The sequence below is a fragment of the Aquarana catesbeiana genome, linkage group LG05 (assembly GCF_042186555.1).
Source record: "Aquarana catesbeiana isolate 2022-GZ linkage group LG05, ASM4218655v1, whole genome shotgun sequence".
NCBI classification, from domain to species: domain Eukaryota; kingdom Metazoa; phylum Chordata; class Amphibia; order Anura; family Ranidae; genus Aquarana; species Aquarana catesbeiana.
In genome coordinates, this window is record NC_133328.1 from 512,943,368 (window position 1) to 512,968,365 (window position 24,998).

A 24,998-nucleotide genomic window follows, 5' to 3' on the forward strand; every position below is an offset into this window, starting at 1 on the left:
CAGAGAACATATCCGACGCTGGGGAGACGCGTGGACTGGCCCTTCTCCCTGGAGTCTTTTTAGCTGCTGGAGAGAAGACAGGATGACTGGGATCACTCCGTCTTGCTGTTGGGGATCTGGGCCGACTGCCCAGCATCCCTGGGGTATACAAGTGGAGACTGAAGTCTCATCCACTTTTGGTGAGTGAAAATCCCCAAGTGCTTGCAAAGCATGGCTGACATCCTCCTGTCTCAGTGCCGCACCATTTTCTGGGGTTGTGTCAGTGGAGACCGAAGTCCCATTCATTACCAACTCTCTCTTCTGTTAGTTGAGGGCAGAGGCCAGCAGCACTCTGGTCTGTTGCCAGCTCTTCTGCTGGGTTGCTGTGAGTGGAGACCGCAGTTCCATCCACCGATATCAGCTCAAGGTGCAGTTGTGTGCAGAGGCCAGTAGCATTCTGCCCTGTTAGCACTTCAGCTGAGGACCGCACATCATCCACTCCAGCCAACTGTTGGGGAGTGACCCTGACCTTCTTACCATGGGCCCCTGGAACTGCCGTAGGTGTGGGGAAGAGGTCTTGGACCCTCTGTCCGGTGGCCAGCTCTTCAGCTGGAGGAGTCTCTTGTAATTCCAAAGATGCTGCTGTTTGCACTGGGCAGAGCTCAGTGAAGTTTGGCCCTGATACCAGCTCTTCTGCTGCAGGCTCACCAGGTTGATCTTCCTCAGCAGAAAAGTCTATCAAATCCCCTGTCTCTGAAACTGGTGCCTGGGGATAGAGGTTCACCATCTCCTGTACTTGGAACCCAGAAGATGCTATTGGTGCTGGGCAGAGGTTAGCAGAGCTCTGCCCTGTTGTCAGCACTTCAGCTTTGGGGGTTGGCAATCTCCAGATTTTCCAGTGCCAATTCTCTGGCATGCTGCTGTACAGGCACATTCCTCCATCCAACCTCGTCTTGTGCAGGAACAGGTTCGTCAAGGTCAGTCAGTACTTGCTGCATCCGCCATAAGACCTCCACATCCATAGCTGCAGGGGCAGGTGGGTAAAGCACACTTACTATGCTACATTGCCGACTCTTCAGTCAGGATTTCAGAGCTGTCGGCTGGTACTTACTGATGGTCCCAGCTAAAGGGAGCCCAGCCCTGGAGCTGAGCAGAGTCTAGCAGCTGTCTGTAGGCGATCTCCGGCTCCCATTTTTGAACAGCCAGAAACTCTAAATCTTCCAGTGCCCAGTGCACTTCCGAGACGTTCAGTAGCTCTCCTCTGAAATCCATGATTTCGTCCAACCGCTGCTCCAAATCACTCCCAAAGTTAGGGTCCCCTGTCAGCTTCACATACAACAGTCCCAGGCCACCATAGCCAAAGCCTTCTGTTGGGCTGTCATCCGCTATCCAAGGGCATGCTTGGGATACATGCCACCGGAGGGCTCTTTAGCTCTCATTCAACCGCATCTCTGCTCAGACCAGCCTGCTTAATTCAGCTGTCTGCTCCTTGTGCGTTTTTTCTCCCAAAAACAGCACCCCCAATCCATACTGCGACCAGTACCTTTCCTGGATGGAGGGGAGAACTTTTCCCTGGTGGTGCTGCTCACAGGCTAGCGTTTCCTTCCATAGTTCGCAGCGGATAGAATCATACCATCCCAGCAGGACCTGCTGTGATACTGGTCCTCTGTGCTGTATCTGCATCTTCGCAACCTCCTTCCGAATTCCTCTTCCATGGCGGCTGGTAACTGTACCTCTCCTGCTATCTGGACCTTGGGTCCAGGTGGGGGTTTGGATGTCCCAGACTGCAGGAAGCAACTCACTGCTTGCCACTAATGAAACGTCACGTCCCACACCGCGCTTGAATGCTTTCGTCATATACCGCTTCCTCCCAGTCTGAATATAGATATTAGATGTTCCAACCGCTGATAACAACAAACAAGACAATACTCGTTTGGTTGCTGAACATGGACTGTTTATTGAAAACACAGGTAATACTCTGGACAATCCCCCCCTTTGCATTCCGGGCGGGGTAGACTGTCCAATCAGAAGTGAGAGCTGTTGGAGGAGTTCGCCCCTAGCTAATCTACATACACATCCCATAATATCCAAGGCAGACAGACACAATAATAGAACATTGGACTACAGCCACACCCCAAACGACCCAGCAAAGAGTACACAACAAAATGAGACAATATACATACACACACACACACACACACACACACACACACACACACACACACACACACACACCATTCCAGTGTGGCTGTACAGTGAGTCCGATTAGTACAGATCAGACTGGATTTCTCGGTTACCCTGTGCCCCTATTAGAGACACAGAGTAACTTAGACATAGGAGGTGCATGAGGAGCTGAAACAAGGTTTTCCCAATCACCCCAAGGGATTCTGGGTTTCACGGGCCACCCCGCCCAAAGTGACTGTTATGCCCTGTACACACGATCGCACATTCCGACAACAAAATCCATCGGATTTTTTCCAACGGATGTTGGCTCAAACTTGTCCTGCATACACACGGTCACACAAAGTTGGTCGGAAATTCCGAACGTCAAGAACGTGGTGACGTACGATGAGCCGAGAAAAATTAAGTTCAATAGCCAGTGCTGCTCTTCTGCTTTGATTTCGAGCCTGCATGGCACTTTGTGTGTCGGAATTGTCTACACATGATCGGAATTTACGAGAACGGATTTTGTTTTCGGAAAACTTTAGAGCCAGCTCTCAAACTTTGTGTGTCGGAAATTCCGATGGAAAAAGTCCGATGGAGCCCACTACGGTCGGAATTTCCGTCAACAAGCTCCGATCGCACATTTTCCGTCGGAAAGTCCACTCGTGTGTTCAGCATTTGGTGGTGGGTCAGTGATGGTCTGGTAAGGCATATCCATGGAGGGACGCACAGACCTCTACAGGCTAGGCAATGGCACCTTGACTGCCATTAGGTATTGGGATGAATTCCTTGGACCAATTGTCACACTGAATGGCCCCCATGCTCGCCTGACCTAAATCTAATAGAACACCTCTGGGACATTATGTTTCGGTCCATCTTGAGCCTTCAGGTTGCACCTCAGCCTGTTCAGAAGCTCAGTGATGCCCTGGTCTTGATCCAGGGCACCATCCATCGCCTCATTAGGAGCATGCCCCGACATTGTCAGGCATGCATACAAGCAGGTGGGGCCATACAGACTACTGAGTACCATATTGAGTTGCTGCAATGAAATTTCAGCAAAATGGACTAGCCTGCTGCATCATTTTTTCACTTTGATTTTCGGAGTGTCTTTGAATTCAGCCAATTGTAGGTTGATAACTTTCATTACCATCAAACGATGTGGCATCCTTTTCTTCCTCACACATTACCCAGTCTATATCAGTATAGATATCCAGCATGATAGTTTTCTCCATTGAGATCTGATGTGTTTTCAAAGTGTTCCTTAATTTTTTTTGAGCAGTGTATTTAGAACATAATTTTATTTTTTTTAACTTCCTGCACTTATAGCCTATGTTTATAAATCTGCATGTTGAGAATTAATATTTAGTTGCTGTTATGCGTTCAGTGGTTTTTAAAAGTCGTGGGGTACCAATACAAGTCAAACGGCTCCAGGTGCCTTTGAGCTAAATTTTTAGATTATGAGAATGATTGACCCACAGAAGCTCTAATTAGGAAGACCTCCCATAAGAGCACACAAGTTCATGGTTTTACTTTACCCATTTAAATCATGCACACATTTGGTATTCCTGCAGTGGTGCTTTTGTTAGGTATTACTGTAATTGGTCCAATAGGTTGTGTATAAACCTGGTTACATAACCAGAGGCCCCCAAATTACTGTACTCTGTAGCATGTACTGCAGAAATCATAATGTATAACACTGTCATTCAAGGATAGTATTATATTCAAAAATAGTGATTGGCCACATAATTAAAAGTAAAACAAGTTCACTTTGCAAAGTGAATATGAGCCAGGTGGAAAATTGTTGGCCAAACAGAGTGCACCCTAGAGTCCCGTACACATGATACGAAAATCAGAAGTAAAATTTCGTCCAACGAACGATCGTTAGTATGGTGCTTTCGACAGCCAATTCTGATTTTTCCTATGCTAAAACCTTAATTTGTACAGACTATAACATTTTAATCGTATGTGAACACAACGTCTGATTTTTGTATAATTAGTACGGTTTCTGGCCGAAAAAAATTGTAAGAGCAAGACTACGCATGCTCAGAAACGAAAGAATACAAAAAAAAAATTCAACACATTACATCACTTCCAAAGTTGAATTCTGTCGTACAAGAATTTTTGTATGGTGAGTAACCTGTTCACTTTCGACATGAGACTAGCATGCAACAAAAAACAGATGAACGGTCATCCAAAAATCTGATCGTGTATACGAGACTTATCAGTGGGATTGATTTACTAAAACTGGCAAGTGCAAAATTTGGTGCAGTTGTGCATAGTAGCCAATCGGCTTTTAACTTCAGCTTGTTTAAATAAGCTGTGACAATAGAACCTGGAAGCTGATTGGTTTCTGTTTTATGCTGCACAAGATTTTGCATTCTCCAGTTTTAGTAAATTAACCCCAGTGTTCTGCACTACCATTGTATTCAGTAAGCTGCAGCTGCCTGAATCGCAGTCCCGCTATAAGTTGTTGATCACCGCCATTACTAGAAAAAAAATTTTAAAAATACATAAATATATCCCATAGTTTCTGGACGCTATAACTTTTGTGCAAACCAATCAATATACGCTTATTGGGATTTTTTTTTACCGAAAATATGTAGTAGCATACATTTTGGCCTAAAGTGATGAAGAATGAAAGCTCTATTTGTGAGATAAAAAGGACATCAATTTTAGTTGGGTACAGTGTCGCACGGCTGCGCAATTGTCAGTTAACCTCCGTGGCGGTATGATTATGTCAGATTTTCGATGCTCAAAGCGGTACATTGTTTCGCATGGAAATTTGGCCTTTTATATTGTAGGCCTGCAATGCTTAGGAACAACTCACTTAAATCTGTCCAAACAAGAGTCTAGTAGACATCCCGGGTATGATAAAGTTTGAAACACGAAATCATAAATTATAATATAATAAATAACTATAAATAATTCTAATATAATATAATAATTACATTTATTTAATAATGTAATCAAATCAAAAACACTGACATTTGCTCAGTTGCAAAATTGTAGCTGTCAATACTTTTAGGCTACCTTCACACTGGGGCGTACGGGCGCTGCCAGTAAAGCGGCGTAACCCCCGCTAGCGACCGAAAAAGGGTTTAAACCACCCGCTAAGCGGCGCTTTGTTGGCCGTTTGGCGGTGCTGCCCCATTGCTTTCAATGGGCAGGGCCGTTTTATACACCGCTCCTACAGCGCTGCAAAGATGCAGCTTGCAGGACTTGTTTGACAATCCTGCAAGCGCGCCGCTCCAGTGTGAAAGCACTCTGGCTTTCACACTGGAGAGACAGGTGAGGCTCTGTACAGGCGCTATGCAGGCGCTATTTTTAGCGCTGTAGCGCCTGTAAAGTGCCTCAGTGTGAAAGTAGCCTAATGCCCTGTACACACGGTCGGACAATGATCGGACATTCCGACAACAAAATCCATGGATTTTTTCTGACGGATGTTGGCTCAAACTTGTCTTGCATACACATGGTCACACAAAGTGATCGGAAAATCCGATCGTTCTGAACGCGGTGACGTAAAACACGTACGTCAGGACTATAAATGGGGCAGTAGCCAATAGCTTTCGTTTCTTAATTTATTCTGAGCATGCGTGGCACTTTGTGCGTCGGATTTGTGTACACACGATCGGAATTTCCAACAGCGGATTTTGTTGTCGGAAAATTTTATAGCAAGCTCTCAAACTTTGTGTGTCGGAAATTCAGATGGAAAATGTGTGATGGAGCCTACACACGGTCGGAATTTCCGACAACAAGGTCCTATCACATATTTTCCTTCGGAAAATCTGACCGTGTGTACAGGGCATTAGTGTTTGACGAATTTCCCCACAAATCACTATCCCTCAATTCTGCAAGTGATTCTAATTTATTATCGCTGTTTTCTAGCTGGTCTAAAACCGCTTTTGATGTAAAGGGACACTTTTTAGTTGCTATGGACATTCTCAAGTTTCAAGTTGAATTTGGCACCGGGCTCCGTTTCCGTGCCTTGCAACGCTCGCAGGGAACGGAGCCCGGCACTGTGATAGATCGAGCGGAGACACAGCCCGCAGACTCAGTGGGTAGACATGGCCTGGTCATGAGGGGGGGTAAACCTTCTAGAGTTGAAGTGGTTAATGTTCATTAATCATTGATTCATTGATTGAACCATTGATTAATGCTAGAGTGATTTTCCACTTTAATAATTTTAGATTTAAGAGGAATTTACATGGACCAAGTGAATGTTAAATTTGGTGATATTCTGTAACATATGAAAATCTAATTTTGTATTTTGTTCTGTTTTTTATTTTTCAGTAAGATGGCTTCAATTAGAAATAGTGATACTAATCCATGCTTGGAGGTTAGTTGGAACATTTTAAAAGAATGATTTATAAGCACACATTTTTATATAATTTTTTCGTTTTTTTGGAAAAAAAATGTAATATATACAGTCATGGCCAAAAATATTGGCACTCCTTTATCCGTCAGATAATGCACCACTCCACCCATAAAATTGTTGCAATTACATATGTTTAGGAATTCTTTATTTCTTTTATTTGTATTGGTATGACACAAAAAAGTGGAGAAAGAAAAAGCCAAATCTGACACATTCCACGCAAAACTCCAAAAATGGACTTGACAAAATTATTGGCACCCTCAATTTAATATTTGGTAGCACACCCCTTGGAAAAAACTGAAATCAATTGCATCCTGTAACCATCAATGAGTTTCTTACACCTGCTCCAGGTTTCTCAGATTGGAAGGGTTCCTTTTCTCAACTGCTGTTTTGAGATGTCTTCACAGGTGCTCTATGGGATTAAGGCCTGGTTCACACCTATGCATTTTTAGAGCTTTCTGCATTTTGCAGATTTGCACTACAGAACGCATCCCATAGGAAACCATGTTAAATGGACTGTAGTGTAAATCTGCAAAAGCACTTAAAATACATAGGTGTGAACCAGGTCTTAGATCTGGACTCATTGCTGGCCAGTATGGATGGGCTCAGGTATGTTTGCAGCTCCACATGCCCGAGCCTGCCAGGAAGCTTACACTGCGCAGCGCTAATCACAGGCAGTGAGACCTTTCCCGATATGTGCAGCCGCGGATCGGGAAACGGAGGCCAAACTTTCTGACACTGGGCCTACATTGTACCCCAGAATTCTTTGAAAGTCTTCAGATTTCATAATGTCATGCAAATGGTCAAGACATCCAGTGCCTAAAGCAGCAAAGCAACCCAAAAATATCAGTGAATCTCCACCATGTTTGACTGTAGGGACTGTATTCTCTTTAAAGGCTTCATTTCTTTTTCTGAAAACGGTAGAATGATGGGCTTTACCAAAAAGCTGTTTTTTTTTTTTTCATCTGAACACAGCACATTCTCCCAAAAGAATTTTGGCTTCCTCAGATATGTTTTGGCAAACTCCAATCTGGCTTTTTTAATGTTTCTGTGCCAGCAGTGGGGTCCTCCTGGGCCTCCTACCATAGCGTCCCTTTTCATTCAGATGGCGATTTATAGTGCGAGCTGACAGTTGTACCCTGTGCCTGAAAGTCAGCTTGAATTTATCTGGAAGTTGAATGAGGTTCTTCTTTATCCACCATTCGAACAATCCTTTGTTGCAATCTTTGATTACTTTTTCTCTTTCCTCCAGAGAGATTAGCTACAGTGCCATGGGCTGTAAACTTCTTAACAATGTTGTGCACAGTGGACACAGGAAGATTAGGATCTCTGGAGATGGACTTCTAACCTTGAGATTGTCCATGCTTTTTCACAATTTTTATTCTCATATCCTCAGACAATTCTTTGCTGCTGTTTCTCTTCTCCATGCTCCTTGTGGCACACAGAGACACAAAACAGAAAGGTTGAGTCAATTTTTCACCATTTTAACTGGTTACCGGTGTGATTTCTATATTGTCAGCACCTGCTAATTGATACAGGTGAGTTTGATTACAAATTACAGGAGCTTCACCAATTTGGAATGCAATTATTTCTTACAATTTTGAGAAGGTGCCAGTATTTTGTTCAGTCCATATTTGCAGTTTTGCATGGAATGTGTTAGATTTCGCTTTTTGTATCTCCACTTTTTTGTCATACCAATACAAACAAAAGAAATAAAAATGAGAATGCCTAAACATTTGTAATTGCAACAATTTTCTGGGTGAAGTGGTGTTGTATTTGACAGAAATACAGGGGTGTCAATATTTTTGGCCATGATTATGTCTATGTAAATGTACACTATATGACCAAAAGTATTGGGACGCCTGCCTTTACACGCACATGAACTTTAATGACATCCAATTCTTAGTCTGTAGGGTTCAATATTGAGTTGGCCCACCCTGCAGCCCAATCAAGTTCCTCCACCCCAAACTCGCTCATCCATGTCTTTATGGACCTTGCTTTGTGCACTGGTCAAATCATTTGGTGGAGGGGGGGTTATGGTGTGGGGTTGTTTTTTTAGGGGTTTGGCTTGTCCCCTTAGTTCCAGTGAAGGGAACTCTTATGGCGTCAGCATACCAAGACATTTTGGACAATTTAATGCACCAACTTTGTGGGAACAGTTTGTGCTCAACACTAGTGCACTAGTAGACATGGATGAGCGAGTTTGGGGTGGAGGAACTTGACTGGCCTGCACAGAGTCCTGACCTCAACCCGATAGAACACCTTTGGGATGAATTGGAGTAGAGACTGTGAGCCAGGCCTTCTCTTCCAACATCAGTGCCTGATCTCACAAATGCACTTCTAGAAGAATGGTCAAACATTCCCATAGACACACTCCTAAACCTTGTGGACAGCCTTCCCAGAAGAGTTGAAGCTGTTATAGCTTCCAAGGGTGGGCCAACTCAATATTGAACCCCAGGGACTAAGACTGGGATGCCATTAAAGTTTATGTGCGTGTAAAGGCAGGTGTCACAATACTTTTGGCACTATAGTGTGTGTATATGTGTTTACAAAAAAGCCTATTTCTCTCAAATATTGTTCACGAATCTGTCTAAATCTGTATTAGTGAGCACTTCTCCTTTGCCGAGATAATCCATCCACCTCACAGGTGTGGTATGTCAAGATGCTGATTAGACAGCATGATTATTGCACAGGTGTGCCTTAGGCTGGCCACAATAAAAGTCACTCTAAAATGTGCAGTTTTATCACACAGCACAATGCCACAGATGTCGCAGGTTTTGAGGAAGCGTGCAATTGGCATGCTGACTGCGGAATGTCCACCAGAGCTGTTGCCCTTGAATTGAATGTTCATTTCTCCACCATAAGCCGTCTCCAAAGGCTTTTCAGAGAATTTGGCAGTACATCCAACCAGCCTCACAACCGCAGACCACGTGTAACCACACCAGCCCAGGACATCCACATCCAGCATTTTCACCTCCAAGATCGTCTGAGACCAGCCACTCGGGACAGCTGCTGCAACAATCGGTTTGCGTAACCAAAGAATTTCTGCACAAACTGTCAGAAACCGTCTCAGGGAAGCTCATCTGTCTGCTCATTGTCCTTATTGGGGTCTCGACCTGACTGCAGTTCATCGTCGTAACCGACTTGAATGGGCAAATGCTCACATTCAATGGCGTCTGGCACTTTGGAGAGGTGTTCTCTTCACGGATGAATCACAGTTTTCACTGTGCAGGGCAGATGGCAGACAGTGTGTATGGCATCATGTGGGTGAGCGGTTTGCTGATGTCAATGTTGTGGATCGAGTGGCCCATGATGGCCATGGGGTTATGGTATTGGTAGGCGTATGCTATGGACAACGAACACAGGTACATTTTATTGATGGCATTTTGAATGCACAGAATTACCGTGACGAGATCCTGAGACCATTGTGCCATTCATTCACGACCATCACCTCATGTTGCAGTATGATAATGCATGGCTCCATGTTGCAAGAATCTGTACACAATTCCTGGAAGCTGAAAACATCCCAGTTCTTGCATGGCCAGCATACTCACCAGACATGTCACCCATTGAGCATGTTTGGGATGCTCTGGATTGGCGTATACGACAGCGTGTTCCAGTTCCTGACAATATCCAGCAACTTCGCACAGCCATTGAAGAGAAATGGACCAATATTTCACAGGCCACAATCAACAACCTGATCAACTCTATTCGAAGGAGATGTGCTGCACTGCGTAAGGCAAATAGTGGTCACACCAGATACTGACTGGTTTTTGGACCCCCCTCCAACCCTCCCAATACAGTAAAATTGCATTTTAGAATGGCCTTTTATTGTGGCCAGCCTAAGGCACATAAAAAAGTCGTAGATCTTTCAGTTCAGCTATTATAAATAGGGGCAAACACAAGTGTTGCATTTATAATTTTTCTCAGTGTATATACATACAGTTGTGCTCATAAGTTTACATACCTTGACAGAATTTATGATTTCTTGGACATTTTTTAGAGAATATGAATGATAACACAAAAACCTTTCTTTCACTCATGGTTAGTGTTTGGCTGAAGCCATTTATTATAAATCAACTGTGTACTCTTTTTTTAAATCATAATCACAACAGAAACTACCCAAATGACCCTGATCAAAAGTGTACATACCCTGGTGATTTTGGCATGATAACATGCTCACAAGTTGACACAAAAGGGTTTGAATGGCTATTAAAAGGTATACAAAACAACAGTGATAAATTTGCGCTTACTCTAAAATGTGAGCAGCCGACACAACAAATAGAATTTTTGTTAAAGTGACAAATAAAGCAAAGTGTAGCGCTACAAAAATTAAGTACAAATGATAAATGCACAAAATGTGAAAAAATAAATTACATATACTGTGGTGTCTAAATTGAGGTTAAACGTCCATCAATGTGCCAGTAGTTTACAATCTATATATAAATAGGGCCATCATGATCACCAGCTGTGAAAAAAAATAGTGAAATGCCGCCACCAAAGTGGGAGCCTGCTAGACAGTTCACGCCAAAACTGACATGGATTATAAATGAGTCAAACTGGCTTCTAATTGTCCACCAATCGTATACAGGAAATCTTGATGGCCAGCAGGGGGAAAAGATCTGGAAAACCTTCACCAAAGTGTCCTGTATAGAAACCTGTGCAATTCCCACAGCCAAAATGATTGGAGGCTTACCGGAGGGTTTGAACCCAAAACAGCATACACCGTATGGGTCAAACCAGCTTGTATTGCCAACCCGCAATACCTGGAGGTAATGGAGTTCCAGGAGACTTCATGGAAGTGTCTTCTCCGCACAGATAATTAAGCATCCCAGAACGTGGCCCATATAGAATAAAAAAGGGGCCACATAATTAAATAATTTTAATAAAAAGAAATACACTTACATTTAAGTAGATAAAAAGCGCTTGTATATAAAATAAAGGCGGCAGTGGAGTCCTCCCATGGGCACCACAGTATATGTAATTTATTTTTTCACATTTTGTGCATTTATCACATTTTTGTGCATGGCCCTGACACGAGAGTGTGGGCAAAAGGAGCTGGTGAGTTTATTTACCTAAGGGGAGTGGATTCACAGTCACAGAGGTGTGGTGGAAGAATTATTTTAAGTGAAGACCTGCACTGTATCACGTCACGGAACAATATTATATTTGGACTTTTTGTGGACACTTTTTTATATTTGTGGACTGATTCACATTGGTTTACACATATTTATATATATATCTTGAATTTTGCCCACACTCTCGTGTCAGGGCCACCAAGCTTTTATCCCACACAGCAAGGGGAAATGAATGATCTCCAATGGTAGACCATTGGAGATCATTCATTTCCCCTTGCTGTGTGGGATAAAAAAAAGGAGCTGGTGAGCATCATATTATTTGATGCACAATAATAGGGAGGAGTGATGATATGATTATATCATTGTTTGATTGTTTGTTTCATCACTCTTTACTATATGTCACTTCTTGATTAGGGTTCACTTTAGCGCTGCTAATTTGAGTTCACTTGGGGCGAGATTGTGGTGAATCAAATTTTTCATTTATGGTTGTTATCATTTAAGCAGCAGCTTAGATTCAGGCTTTATTTTCCATCAGCGCAGCGTTTTTTGGGTGTATGAGTGGGCAGATTTTCTTTATACCTGATTTTTGACATTACATTTATCATTTGTACTTAATTTTTGTAGCGCTACACTTTGCTTTATTTGGCTATTAAAAGGTAACTATCCTCACCTGTGATCTCTTACCTTGTAATTAGTGTGTGTGTGTATAAAAGGTCAATAAGTTTCTGGACTCCTGGCAGACCCTTACATCTTTCATCAAGTGCTGCACTGATGTTTCTGGATTCTGAGTCATGGGGAAAGCAAAAGAATTGTCAAAGGAATCTGCAGGAAAAAGTAGTTGAGCTGTATAAAACTCTAACTCTGGAAAATCATGGGTTTTGTTGAAACCAAACCACGGTCAGGTAGACCAACTAAAATTTCAGCCACAACTGTCAGGAAAATTGTTCGGGATGCAAAGAAAAACCCACAAATAACTTCAGGTGAAATACAGGACTCTCTGAAAACATGTGGTGTGGCTGTTTCATGATGCACAATAAGGAGGCACTTGAAGAAAGATGGGCTGCATGGTCGAGTAGCCAGAAGAAAGCCATTACTATGCAAATGCCACAAAGTATCCAGCTTACAATAAGCCAAACAGCACAGAGACAAGCCTCAAACCTTCTGGCACAAAGTCATTTGGAGTGATGAGACCAAAATTGAGCTTTTTGGCCACAACCATAAACACTACATTTGGAGAGGAGTCAACAAGGCCTATGATGAAAGGTACACCATTCCTGCTGTGAAACACGGAGGTGGATCGCTGATGTTTTGGGGATGTGTGAGCTACAAAGGCACAGGAAATTTGGTCAAAATTGTTGGCAAGATGAATGCAGTATGTTATCAAAAAATACTGGAAGAACATTTGCGCTCATCAGCCAGGAAGCTGCGCATGGGACGTACTTGGACATTCCAACATGAGAATGATCCAAAACACAAGGCCAAGTCGACCTGTCAATGGCTGCAGCAGAATAAAGTGAAGGTTCTGGAGTGGCCATCTCAGTCTTCTGATCTCAGTATCATTGAGCCACTCTGGGGAGATCTTAGACGTGCAGTTCATGGAAGGCAGCCCAAGAATTTACAGGAACTGGAGGCTTTTTGCCAAGAGGAATGGACAGCTTTACCATCTGAGAAGATAAAAAGCCCCATCCAAAAATGCCACAAAAGACTTCAAGCTGTCATTGATGTTAAAGGGGGCAATACATGGTATTAAGAAATGGGGTATATAAACTTTTGATCTGGGTCATTTGGGTAGTTTCTGTTGTGATTATGATTTAAAAAGAGTAAACACAGTTGATTGATAATAAATGGCTTCACTGTTGGGGCCATAATCAGGAAGTGGAAAGAACATAATTTCACCATAAACCGGCCGCGACCAGGTGCTCCTTGCAAGATTTCTCACAACGGAGTGAAAGCAATTATCAAAAGAGTTGTGCAAGAGCCAAGGACCACTTGTGGAGAGCTTCAGAAAGACCTGGAATTAGCAGGTACAATTGTTTCAAAGAAAACCAATAAGTAATGCACTCAATCGTCATGGCCTTTATGCATGCTCACCACACAAGACTCCATTGCTGAAGAAAAAGCATGTTGAAGCTCATTTAAAGTTTGCTGCACAACATTTAGACAAGCCTGTGAAATACTGAGAGAATATAGTCTGGTCAGATGAGATCAAAATTGAACTCTTTGGATGCCATAACACACACCATGTTTGGAGTCCAAATGGCACTGCACATCACCCCAAAAACACCATCCCAAAAGTGAAGTTTGGAGATGAAATCTTGGTGTGGGGCTGTTTTTCACCATACGGTACTGGCAAATTTTATATTATTGGTGGAAGGATGAATAGAAAAATGTACCAAGGCATTCTTGATAAAAGTCTGCTGCCATCTACCAGGATGATGAAGATGAAACGAGGATGGACATTTCAGCAAGACAATGATCCCAAACACAAAGCCAAGGGAACTCTCAATTGGATTCAAAATAGGAAATTAAGCTGCTAGAATGGTCCAGCCAATCATCTGACTTGAAACCAATAGAAAATCTATGGAAAGGATTAAAGATCAGAGTTAATAGAAGAGGCCATGGAACTTTCAAGGTTTGAAGACTGTGTAGATGAATGGGCCAAAATCACACCTGAGCAATGCATGCGACTAGTTTCTCCATACAGGAGGCATCTTGAAGCTGTCATTACCAACAAAAGCATTTTGTACGAAGTATTACATTTCAGTTAGCATGTTCAGTGCTTTCTCTCTGTCATTCCATTTTATTACACATCTTATTTTGTGAATGTATTTTTAATTTTTTTTTGTATTTATGGATTGCATGGGTTGTTACCAACGTGATAAATTTCATGTGGATGGCACCTTTAGAAATATTATTACCTAGAAAAATGATGACGTGTTCATTTAATTTTGGCCTGCCTTTTAGTTGGTAGTTGCACATGATAATGGAGCAAAACATTTCTGTCCCTTTGTTTCAAGGAAAATGATGCCTCTACAAAGTGTATGAATAACAATAACTACAGAAAGGAAATGTGTAGCTATTACTTTATCAGATACAAAGAGTGCAGAAAGTTTTGGGTAAGTTAAAGTTATTTAAAAAATTTAAAAAAAAATGTAAAATATGAATTAACTTGCAGTGTATCACGCCTTAAAATGTGTAAAAATGGGACAGTTTTACTGTATAGAAATTTGGGTACATTTTCCACTTGGTCTCCATGGGCTGCTTTAGGGGGAAAAAAAGCATCTGTTTAGTTGGACCATCTGTACACTGCATGTTTTATTTTTGTATATTAGTTTGTGCTGACTAGTTACAGTATATGTAACTGTAGTCACTGTGGTGATGAACCCTTTCGCCGCCAGGTCCGAATGTCATACGTACAGTACCTGACAGCGGGGTATCGCACTCAATCCGGTGGCAGCAGCCACCGGGATTGTGTGTGAAACTGACAGGCAGACCCCTGCCTGTCAGATGAGAGCATTTGGGCTGCTCCACTGCCCCTCGATCGCTGGCACGCACCCCGGTATCTGCGCAGTCCCCTGCCGCCGCGCTCCGCCATGCTTACTGTGCTCTGCTTGCCCATCGGCGGGCCCGGGATCTCCATACTGGGTGCCGGCGGGTAGAGGGGAAGGAGAAGAGTGGACACGCTCTCCTCCCCCCCCCCCACTTCTTGTAACCCGGAAAGCACCGTCTCTCTTACGTCACTTCTGGGTCAATCACTTGGTGTCCCCGGCTCACTTTGCCAGTAAAGGATGTTTTGCAATGCGATGTGCGTTGCAAAACATTCAGTGGAGTACAGGGGAGATGTGCAGGGTCTAAAAAACACTGCATATCTCAATAAAGAGAACCTGTCACCTAAAAAAACAAAGAAAGTTACACCCAAGCACATAAAATCACCTCCACATATACGCACGAACGTAAACATGTGTCTGGGTGCCTACACGTGAAAACATTGATTGCGATACACGTTACATAACGCCATGTACGCCAGAGTGAGAGCAATAATTCTAATGCAACACCACCTCCGTAACACTAAACTGATACCTATAGGGACCTTTGAAGTGTCGTCTATAGAAAATATAGGGTACTAAAGTTTGACGCCATTTTACGGGCGCCCAAAAATGTAAGGTTTGGCGTGTTGGGTATTTATTTACTCGGTGCAACCTCCTCTTTTATATATTACCAAAAATGTGGGTAATTTATTGCATTTGTTGGCCCTAAAATTCATGTTAGTGTTTATTAAAGGGGTTTTAAAGGTTTGCGTTTTTTCACCTTAATGCATCCTAGTTAAAGGTAGCCTATGCCAGGAGAAACTTAGAAGTTTCCATTGCTAAATGCTAGTGGCCTGGCTGTCATGCTAATCAATTCTTCAGTTCTTTGAGCCCCTGACCTTGTATGAAGTATGCAGATCAAGAGTTCTGACTTCCATTTGTTGCATGCCTGTTCCAGGTGGGTGGTTCAGAATGTTCTGTAGTCATCAGCAGTACTGTTAAAGTGGTTGTAAACCTTGTTACACCACTTGTACCTACAGGTAAGCCTATAATAAGGAGATATTTACCATATATGCTTGCGCTGACGTCTTCGGCACGTGCGCACTGAAGAAACGGCTCGATCGTGCCGTTTCTAAATGGCCTGTGCCATGACCGATGGCTCCCATCATTGCTTCTCTGGCCAATCACAGTGCCGGAGCCCGCAAACCCGGAAATAACTCCAGGGGACATGTCGCCAGTCACAGCAGTGTACAGGGACCACTGCAACAACTTCAATCTAAGGTATTTCATAATGAGCTAGTATGCGATGCATACTAGCTCATTATGCCTTTGTCTTGCAGTTTTTTGGGGGGTTTTTTTTTCATATGGCTTTACAACCACTTTAAGCAACTAACTTTTTAGAAGGATGTCAACAATAGCAGCCTCTCCATCTCTCTTCATACAGATTTCCTTTAAGGTTTAAGTAGAACCAAATTCTCAAAAAACCCTTAGCTTTGAGAGTTCCTGTAGGTAAAAGTGAATAGCATTTTTTTGTTTGAATTAAAAAAATGTTCTCTCCTTAAAGTAGGAAAAGGGTTAAATGCTCAAGCTATGGGACTGGGAACAGCAATTTTACTTACTCAATGCTCTGCTCTCCTGCAAGCCTGCACACTCCTCTACTGTCATTTGGTGCCCTCATGTCCAGAGCAGGCCTGTGGGCTCTGCATTGGAGTAGATGATGTGAGAGGAGCTGCAATCTCCGGAGTGTGGGGGAGAAGAGGCTGCAGCAGTCAGTCTTACAGCCTGGAGAGAGCCTGCAGGACAGGAGTATGAGGTAAGTAAAACTGCTTTCAAAGCCAGCGCAGCTCTTCGCTTCCAGAATGGACTCAGCATCCTTCTAAAATTCAAAATGTGAGTTAGCTGAGCTGCTGATTTGGACAAATTCAGTGCTTCCACTGTAACCTGTGATGAGTTATTCCATAGTGTATGCTGGTCCATAAGGACTAGTTTTAAAGTTAGTTAGCAGTTTAAAAATAGGTGCATAGCCTGAACACATGAAACTTAAGGATTAGGGTTAAAGTGGTTGTAAACCCCTACATATACCCAATGAAGGGACTGGCCTCAGGTGATACACAGAGATGAAGCAAATCCTCCTACGTGGGTTGTACCTGTTTATTTGCAGCGCTCTTTCCTCTACAGCTGTTCAAAGTCTTGAATTTACACAGCATTTCTGAGCTGCAAGAGCCAGGGGGCAGGATCTGATGTCCAACTGCTCAGAGAGTAGAGCTAAGTAAATTCTGAGACTTGAGTAGAGAGAACTATCCCCCCCGCACACACACACACACACACACACACACACACACACACACACACTCACTCTGATAGGGAACTATGCCTGGCTGAGGCTGTCAATCACAGGCAGTGTGCTGGAGGCTCCTTTCCTCAGTACCCCCTCATCCCTTGGAGTTGGCACAACCTGTCAGAAATGACTCATGCAGATAGCAGAGGAAGGAGATGGCAAATAGAAATCACACATGCTTTGGATAGAGTCAAGTGCACACTATAGGAGGATATGCTTTGTTCATTTTTCAGGTCAAAAGTTTGAAACTTTAGGTGTTAGGGTAGGATAATGGTTAAAAAGTGGCTCACCTCACATTGCTGGTGTTTGGCAATATGCCACTTAAATACCTAATGTTGCCACATGGGTTAAAGTCCTGAGAGCTGTTCAGATCAGAGATTACTAAAGCCTAGATGCCCAGACTAATTTTAGCAGCCTCAGTTTACATCTGCTGACTTGTTAAGAAATCTTCATAATTTGCCAGCTAAAAAATAATCCACTTTTTAGGGACTTGTAAGACTTTTAAATGTTAGCTCAGTTTTTTTTTTTTTGTGTTTTTTTTTTTTTATAAATCTTTATTTGTAGAATTCTTCATACGATACAAAATTAGTAAAGGCTCTAAAATGTAACAGCTACAGTGGGGAAAATAATTATTTGATCCCCTACATGATACAAATGTTATAAGTTCAGTTTTGGGCACCAGTTCTCAAAAAGGATATCGGGGAACTAAAGAAAATGCAGAGAAGGGTATGGGAAGAGGCATGAAAGAGCTCAGCTATGAGGAAAGGTTAGAGGGACTGCATCTATTCTCTCTTGAGAAGAGGAGATTAAGGGGGGATATGATCAACATGTACAAATACATAAAGGGTCCCTATAGTGAACTTTGTATTGAGTTATTCTCTTTATAGAGGAAGTAAAGTCTTTCTCTTTAATTTTACCTACAGGTAAGCCTATAATAAGGCTTACCTGTAGGTACTGTAAATTTCTCTTAAACTTGCACCGTTTGGGAGATATTTACTATATATGCTGCCGCCGACGTCATCGGCATGCGCACTGAAAGAACGGCCCGCTCGTGGCGTTTTTTCTTGGCCCGTGCTGTGACCGGCAGGACCCACGCGCATGTGCGGGAGTGACGTAATCGTGGCTCTGGCCAATCACAGCGCCCGGTGCCTGGAAGTAACTCCGGAAAACATGTTGGCAGTGTGAGCGGTGTGCCAGTGACGATCCAGGGTTTTGTTCTAAAGTAAGTATTTCATAATGAGCTAGTATGTGATGCCTTTGTCTTGTAAGTTTTTTTTTTTTTTTTGAGGTTTACAATCTCTTTAAGGTCATCGCAGAGGACAAGGGGGCACTCTTTAGATCTAGAGGAAAAGAGTTAATTTCCAAATACAGAAAGGTTTCTTCACAGTAAGCGCTGTGAAAATGTGGAATAGACTCTCTCCAGAGGTGGTTCTGGCCAGCTCAGTAGATTGCTTTAAAAAAAAGGCCTGGCTTCTTTCCTAAATGTACATAGTATAACTGGGTACTACATTTTTTTTTTTATAGGTAAAGTTGATCCAGGGAATATTCGATTGCCTCTCAGGGGATCAGAAAGGAATTGTTGTCCCCCTGCTGTAGGCAAATTGGATCATGCTTTGCTGGGGTTTTTTTGCCTTCCTTTGGATCAACTGTGCGTATAGGATTGTGTATATGGAATTGTATTATTATTATTTTTTTTTTATTGGTTGAACTAGATGGACTTGTGTCTTTTTTCAACCTGACTACCTATGTAACCATGTAAATTGAGTTGCAGTTCAGTGAGTAAAATAAGTATTTGGTCCCAAAGCAAAACATAACTTAGTACTTGGTGGGGATACCCTTGTTGGCAAGCACAGAGGTAAGACATTTCTTTTAGTTGGTTACCAGGTTTGCACACATATCAGGAGGGATTTTGGTACACTCTTCTTTACTTGCGTGCAGAAACAAACACATACTTGACAAGCGCCTGTCTATGAAAACGGTGTTCAAACCACATGTGAGGTATAGCCACGATCGGTAGAGCGAGAGCAATAATTCTAGCCCTAGACCTCCTCTGTAACTTAAGACATACAACCTGTAGAATTTTTTTAAACGTCGCCTATGGAGATTTTTAAGGGTAAAAGTTTGTCGCCTTTCCACGAGCGGGCGCAATTTTGAAGCATGATATGTATGTTGGGTATCAATTTACTCTGCATAACATTATCTTTCACAATATAAAAAAAATTGGGCTAACTTTACTGTTTTATTTTTTAATTCAAAAATACAAGCGCACTTTTCAAAAAAAGTGCGCTTGCAAGACCGCTGCGCAAATACGGTGTGACAGAAAGTATTGCAATGACGGCCATTTTATTCTTTATGGTAGTAGAAAAAAAAATGTATAATGTTTGGGGGTGCTAAGTAATTTTCTAGCAAAAAAAACCTAACTTGTAAACAACAAATCTCAGAAAGAGGCTCGGTCCTTAAATGGTTAAGGAGGGGGGATCTTGCTGCAGGATTTCAATCCATGGCGGTGTATGGTGTAAGGCTGGATTCACACCTATGCATTTTTAGTGCTTTTTGCATTTTGCAGATTTGCACTACAGCCCATTCAACATGGTTTCCTATGGAATACGTTCTGTCGAGCAAATCTGCAAAAAGCACAAAAAATGCAAAGGTATGAAACAAGCCTTACTAATAGGGGTGCACATCTTTACTGGTCTCACGATTTGATTTGATTTGATTCCGAGATGCATCACGATTACTGACGCGCTCCCACTTCTGCTTGGGCCGCCTAGGCGTCCCTTCCTCCCTGCAATCTTCTGGGACACATCACAGGTCCCAGAAGGTTGCCATTCAGGACAGCGCAGTGAGACATGCGCACCCGGCTGTGAAGCTGCAAGCTGTCACAGCCGGATGCCCACAGTAGTATTGCCAGTGCCGTGGACAGGCAGGGGAGAGAATGGAGGGTTTGGGTGGCCACGTCACTGGATTGTGGGACAGGCGAGTGTCTTTTTATTAAAAGTCAGAAGATACACTTTTTTTGTAGCTGCTGACTTTTAATAAACAAAAAAAATTACTGGAACTCTGCTTTGAATTAAAAATAACCTCACTCCTTTAAAGCGGAGTTCCACCCAAAAGTGAAACTTCTGCTTTAAGCACTCCCCGCCCGCCCCCTGACATGCCACATTTGGCATGTCATTTTTTTGGGAGGGGGGAGTGTGTGTCCTCTTTTAAGTGGGACTTCCTGTCCTGGCTGCCTAGGTGACTCCTCCTCTCGCCCTAGGCGGCCCCTCCCTGCCAGCGATCTTCTCGGACACAACACAGGCCCCAGGAGATTGGCTGGCCAATGGCAGAGCGCAGTGCGCGTGAAGCCGTAAGCTGTCACTGCCCACAGTAGATATGTCGGCGCCAAGGAGGGGGAGAGGAGCAGCCGCATCGATGGACCGTGGGACAGGTGAGGGTCTGTTTATTAAAAGTCAGCAGCTACACTTCTTGTAGCTGCTGACTTTTAATAAACTAAAAAACGGGTGGAACTCCGCTTTAGTAAAAGTGCACTAATCCGGTGCACTACAGAGTACAGGAAGTCACACACACGGCTGCTGGGTGGTCAGGAGGGATTAGAATCCCCAACTGACAGACAGCACTGTGAAGTTCCCTGTACTGTCTCTGTGCTGACATTTCTCTGGGCTCCCCCCGTTTGCACCTTCCAGCACACTAGGAGTTAACACAGTAGAATGTGCAAAGGGGGGAAGCCGGGGAAATGTCAGAACAGAGCAGTGTTGGAGCTAGTGGAAGTAGAGTACAAACACATTTGTACTCTACATACTGCTGTTAAAATACCTGTGTGGTAATAAATGCAGAGTTATAATTCATTAAGTGCCCACTGTTTGAGATCATTCACAATCTCCTCCTGTGTAGTTCTGGACTGATCCCTCATTTTTCTCATCCTGACCCCATGAATCAAAATCTTGCATGGAGCTCCAGACCGAGGGCGATTGATGTTTTTTTTTTTTTTGTATTTCTTCCATTTGCAAATAATCACTCCAACAGTTATCTCCTTCTCACCAAGTTTCTTGCTGATGGTCTTGTAGACCATTCCAGCCTTGTGCAGGTCTACAATCTTGTCCCAGATGTCCGTTAACAGCTCTTTGGTCTTACCCATGATGGTGGATATGACTGGAAGAAAGATTCTGTGGACAAGTGTCTTTTTTACACATACGAGTTGTCATTCGGAGCACCTTCTTAAATTGACAGGACTAATCTGTGTACCACATGAGCACATACTGTTGACAATCTGCAGGAGCCAGAATTATTGTTGGTTGGTAGGGAATAAAATACTAATTTTACTCACTGAACTGCAACTCAATTTATAACATTTATATTAGTGTTTTTTCTGGATTGTTGTTTGATATTCTGTCTCTATCATTTAAAATACACCTATGATGAAAATTATAGACCCTTCATTTCTTTGTAAATGGGCAAACTTACAAAATCTTCAGGGGATCAAATATTTATTTTCCCTTCTGTATGTGTCCGCCATTCATCATAGAGAAGGCGATCCATGAGAAAAATCAATACAGTATAGCTAATTTATCAACCCAAGGAGTCTGCAGCAAATGATTTAGAATGAGCATTTATGATTGTGTTCAGCCAGATCCAGACACCCCTGTTAGACAGCACAGACAGCTGCAGGCAGATAAAAAAAAAAAAAAACTCCGGTCTCAAAATGGACAGTCCAAGTTGAAGTGGTACTAATGCCGCGTACACACGAGCAGACTTTACGGCAGACTTGGTCCGGCGGACCGGACTCCGTCGGATAATTGGATCGTGTGTGGGCTCCAGCTGACTTTTTTTCCCCCAAAAGTTCGACGGACCTAGAAATGAAACATGTTTCAAATCTTTCCGACGGACTTGAATCCAGTCGAAAAATCCGCTCGTCTGTATGCTAGTCCGACGGACTAAAACAGACGCTAGGGCAGCTATTGGCTACTGGCTATCAACTTCCTTATTTTAGTCCGGCTGTACGTCATCACGTACGAATCCGTCGGACTTTGGTGTGATCGTGTGTGTCCAAATCCGTCTGTTTGTAAGTCCGGCGCATCTACGCTACAAAGTCCGTCGGAAAGATCGTCGGACCAAGTCTGCCGTAAAGTCCACTTGTGTGTACGCGGCATAAGAGTACTTTTGAGGACTGACCAATCTGTGTATGGTGAGATAAAAATATCACCAGGGTTCATATTAAAGTGTAACTAAGCCCAACAGCAAAAATGCAATATATTGTAGCTTATTAATCATTGGATGTGATGGCTGCATTAGTTTTTCTTTTCATTCAGGCTTTTTTACTTTTTCACCTGGTGATTGGCCAATAACACACCTCCTGTCTTAGGGAGGCTACATTCACTCTTTCACTGAATCTATGAAGGAGCAGCGTAGGCACCCTTGGACAGCAGCATTTGTCAATCAGTAAAGCAGGGTGGTCTTGTATACACTATTGGCTTTATATGGACTTTACAGTAGTGACTAATCCATTTAATGCTGAACTCCAGATAATCTTAAACTGGAACTTTATCCATAACAACTTGATAAAAATGTTCTTTATCAAGGAATATACATTCCACATTAATACTTATGCTACCAAAATGAGTGTGTGCTGTAAATTGCCTCTAGCATTGTTCATGTTTCTTCTTGCTGGAGGCTGCCATTTTGCTGAAGCCCACAGTCCCTGAACCTAAATCTTTAGGTTGTCAGCAGATCAGCCTCTACAAATTTGGCACAGTGCCTCAAAATAGAGAGCAACAGAGCATGTGCAGAGCAGGGTGAGGCAGTGTATTACAGCATTTTACACAGTATAGAACTTCTTTTTAATGTTTTAAATAGCTATACCTGCAAAAGGGGCCAGCCTGAAGTGATCTAACAAGACTTAATTTTACGACTAAAGTTCCACTTTAAGCAGTTGCAGCAATAGATGTCTTCTTTTTTGGGGGGGGATAAAGGTTTTACATACATAGATAAAAGGCATAGGAAAGAGTGCAGCGCTATATAAGCAACAAATGAAATAATCTTTGCAATATGATAAGTGAAAAAGAAAACTAAGGCAAAATCCCCAAAAAAATAAGTGAAAAAAGATTTTTTCTAATTAACACTAGAAACAAAGTCCAAGTGAAAAATCAATCCATAAAGCAGAAATAACAATCCATATGTGATGACGGTGACAAATTGTGCAGAATCTTCAAATAAATGTGCATCCAGCTCCACACCCAAGTGAAAAAGGTAGCCTGCTTACCAGATATCCACCTAGCGCAGGGAAATCGGTCTCCCCCAAAACCCTTAAAGTTGTATGGGACTGCTGCTGGAACGATGTCGCTCAAAAAACAAAGTGCTTCCATAGTGCAATATGTATAAAAAGTAGCAATTTAATGAAAAATAAGTGGGTTACACTCACAAGATCTAAGATGTATAAAAGCAATACAAGCCGAATAACTCATCCATGAGGTCCACGGCGTCTCCTATGGCTTCCGTTCACTTCCTTCTCCCATCGATTCTGTGAAAAAACGTAATGACGTCACCGTCGTAGGCTCCACCATACGCGCTTTGTCACAATAGGACATCATCTGGGGATTGGCCAGGTGCATCTGTCATTACGCATATGGGTTTTATAGCCCAGCGGCGCCATCTTAAGTATTGGACGCCAGGTTACTACAATAATGAAGCCAGGGAAAACTGCCATTTTGACTACTGGCTATCAATAAACATAGGAAAAGGATATATAAAAAGAGGTATGGAAGCATATAGGAGAACCTTGTCATCTTGTGGCGAAAAATCTAATTGAAAAATGTAAAATCTTATCACTGATGCAGCAAAAAATAGGATAAAGAAGCAGGAAGTGATAAAAGAATGACATACATTGAAATGCATTGTTAAACAAAAAAGTATATTTAAAAAAAAAAAACTATAAAAAATTAGTATAAACAACTACAAAAAAAAAAATTGATTTATATTAAAATGACTAAGAACTATTTATGAAACAGTTAATGTCCCAATCAATGTTTAAGCCAAAAGGTACATACGATTTCATATCAAAAATCCATCTGGTTTCTAACTAGAAATTGATCTGTGAGTGTAACCCACTTATTTTTCATTAAATTGCTACTTTTTATACATATTGCACTATGGAAGCACTTTGTTTTGTTTTTTGAGTGACATTGTTCCAGCAGCAGTCCCATACAACTTTAAGGATTTTGGGGGAGACATATTTCCCTGCGCTAGGTGAGACTGTTTTTCAACAGTCATGGATATCTGGTAAGCAGGCTACCTTTTTCACTTGGGTGTGGAGCTGGATGCACATTTATTTGAAGATTCTGCGCGATTTGTCACCGTCATCACATATGGATTGTTATTTCTGCTTTATGGATTGATTTTTCACTTGGACTTTGTTTCTAGTCTTAATTAGAAAAAATCTTTTTACACTTATCATACCTACAGAATTATGTTAATGTTTTTTGGGGACATTGCCTTAGTTTTCTTTTTCACATATTTTCTCACTTCTCATATTGCAAAGATTATTT

The 24,998-nt window shown here is 42.4% G+C and overlaps 1 protein-coding gene across 2 annotated transcripts in view; it reads left to right on the top strand.

Moving 5' to 3' along the window:
* CHCHD7 (coiled-coil-helix-coiled-coil-helix domain containing 7) overlaps window positions 1-24,998 on the top strand; it is a 47,121-nt gene that overhangs the window by 12,851 nt on the left and 9,272 nt on the right. For both annotated transcript variants that reach the window (XM_073631651.1, XM_073631652.1), the window contains 2 exons: window positions 6,433-6,478; window positions 14,610-14,708. In XM_073631651.1, the coding sequence (XP_073487752.1) occupies window positions 6,437-6,478; window positions 14,610-14,708 (141 nt within the window). In that variant the 5' untranslated portion in view covers window positions 6,433-6,436. The remainder of the gene's footprint in view (window positions 1-6,432; window positions 6,479-14,609; window positions 14,709-24,998) is intronic.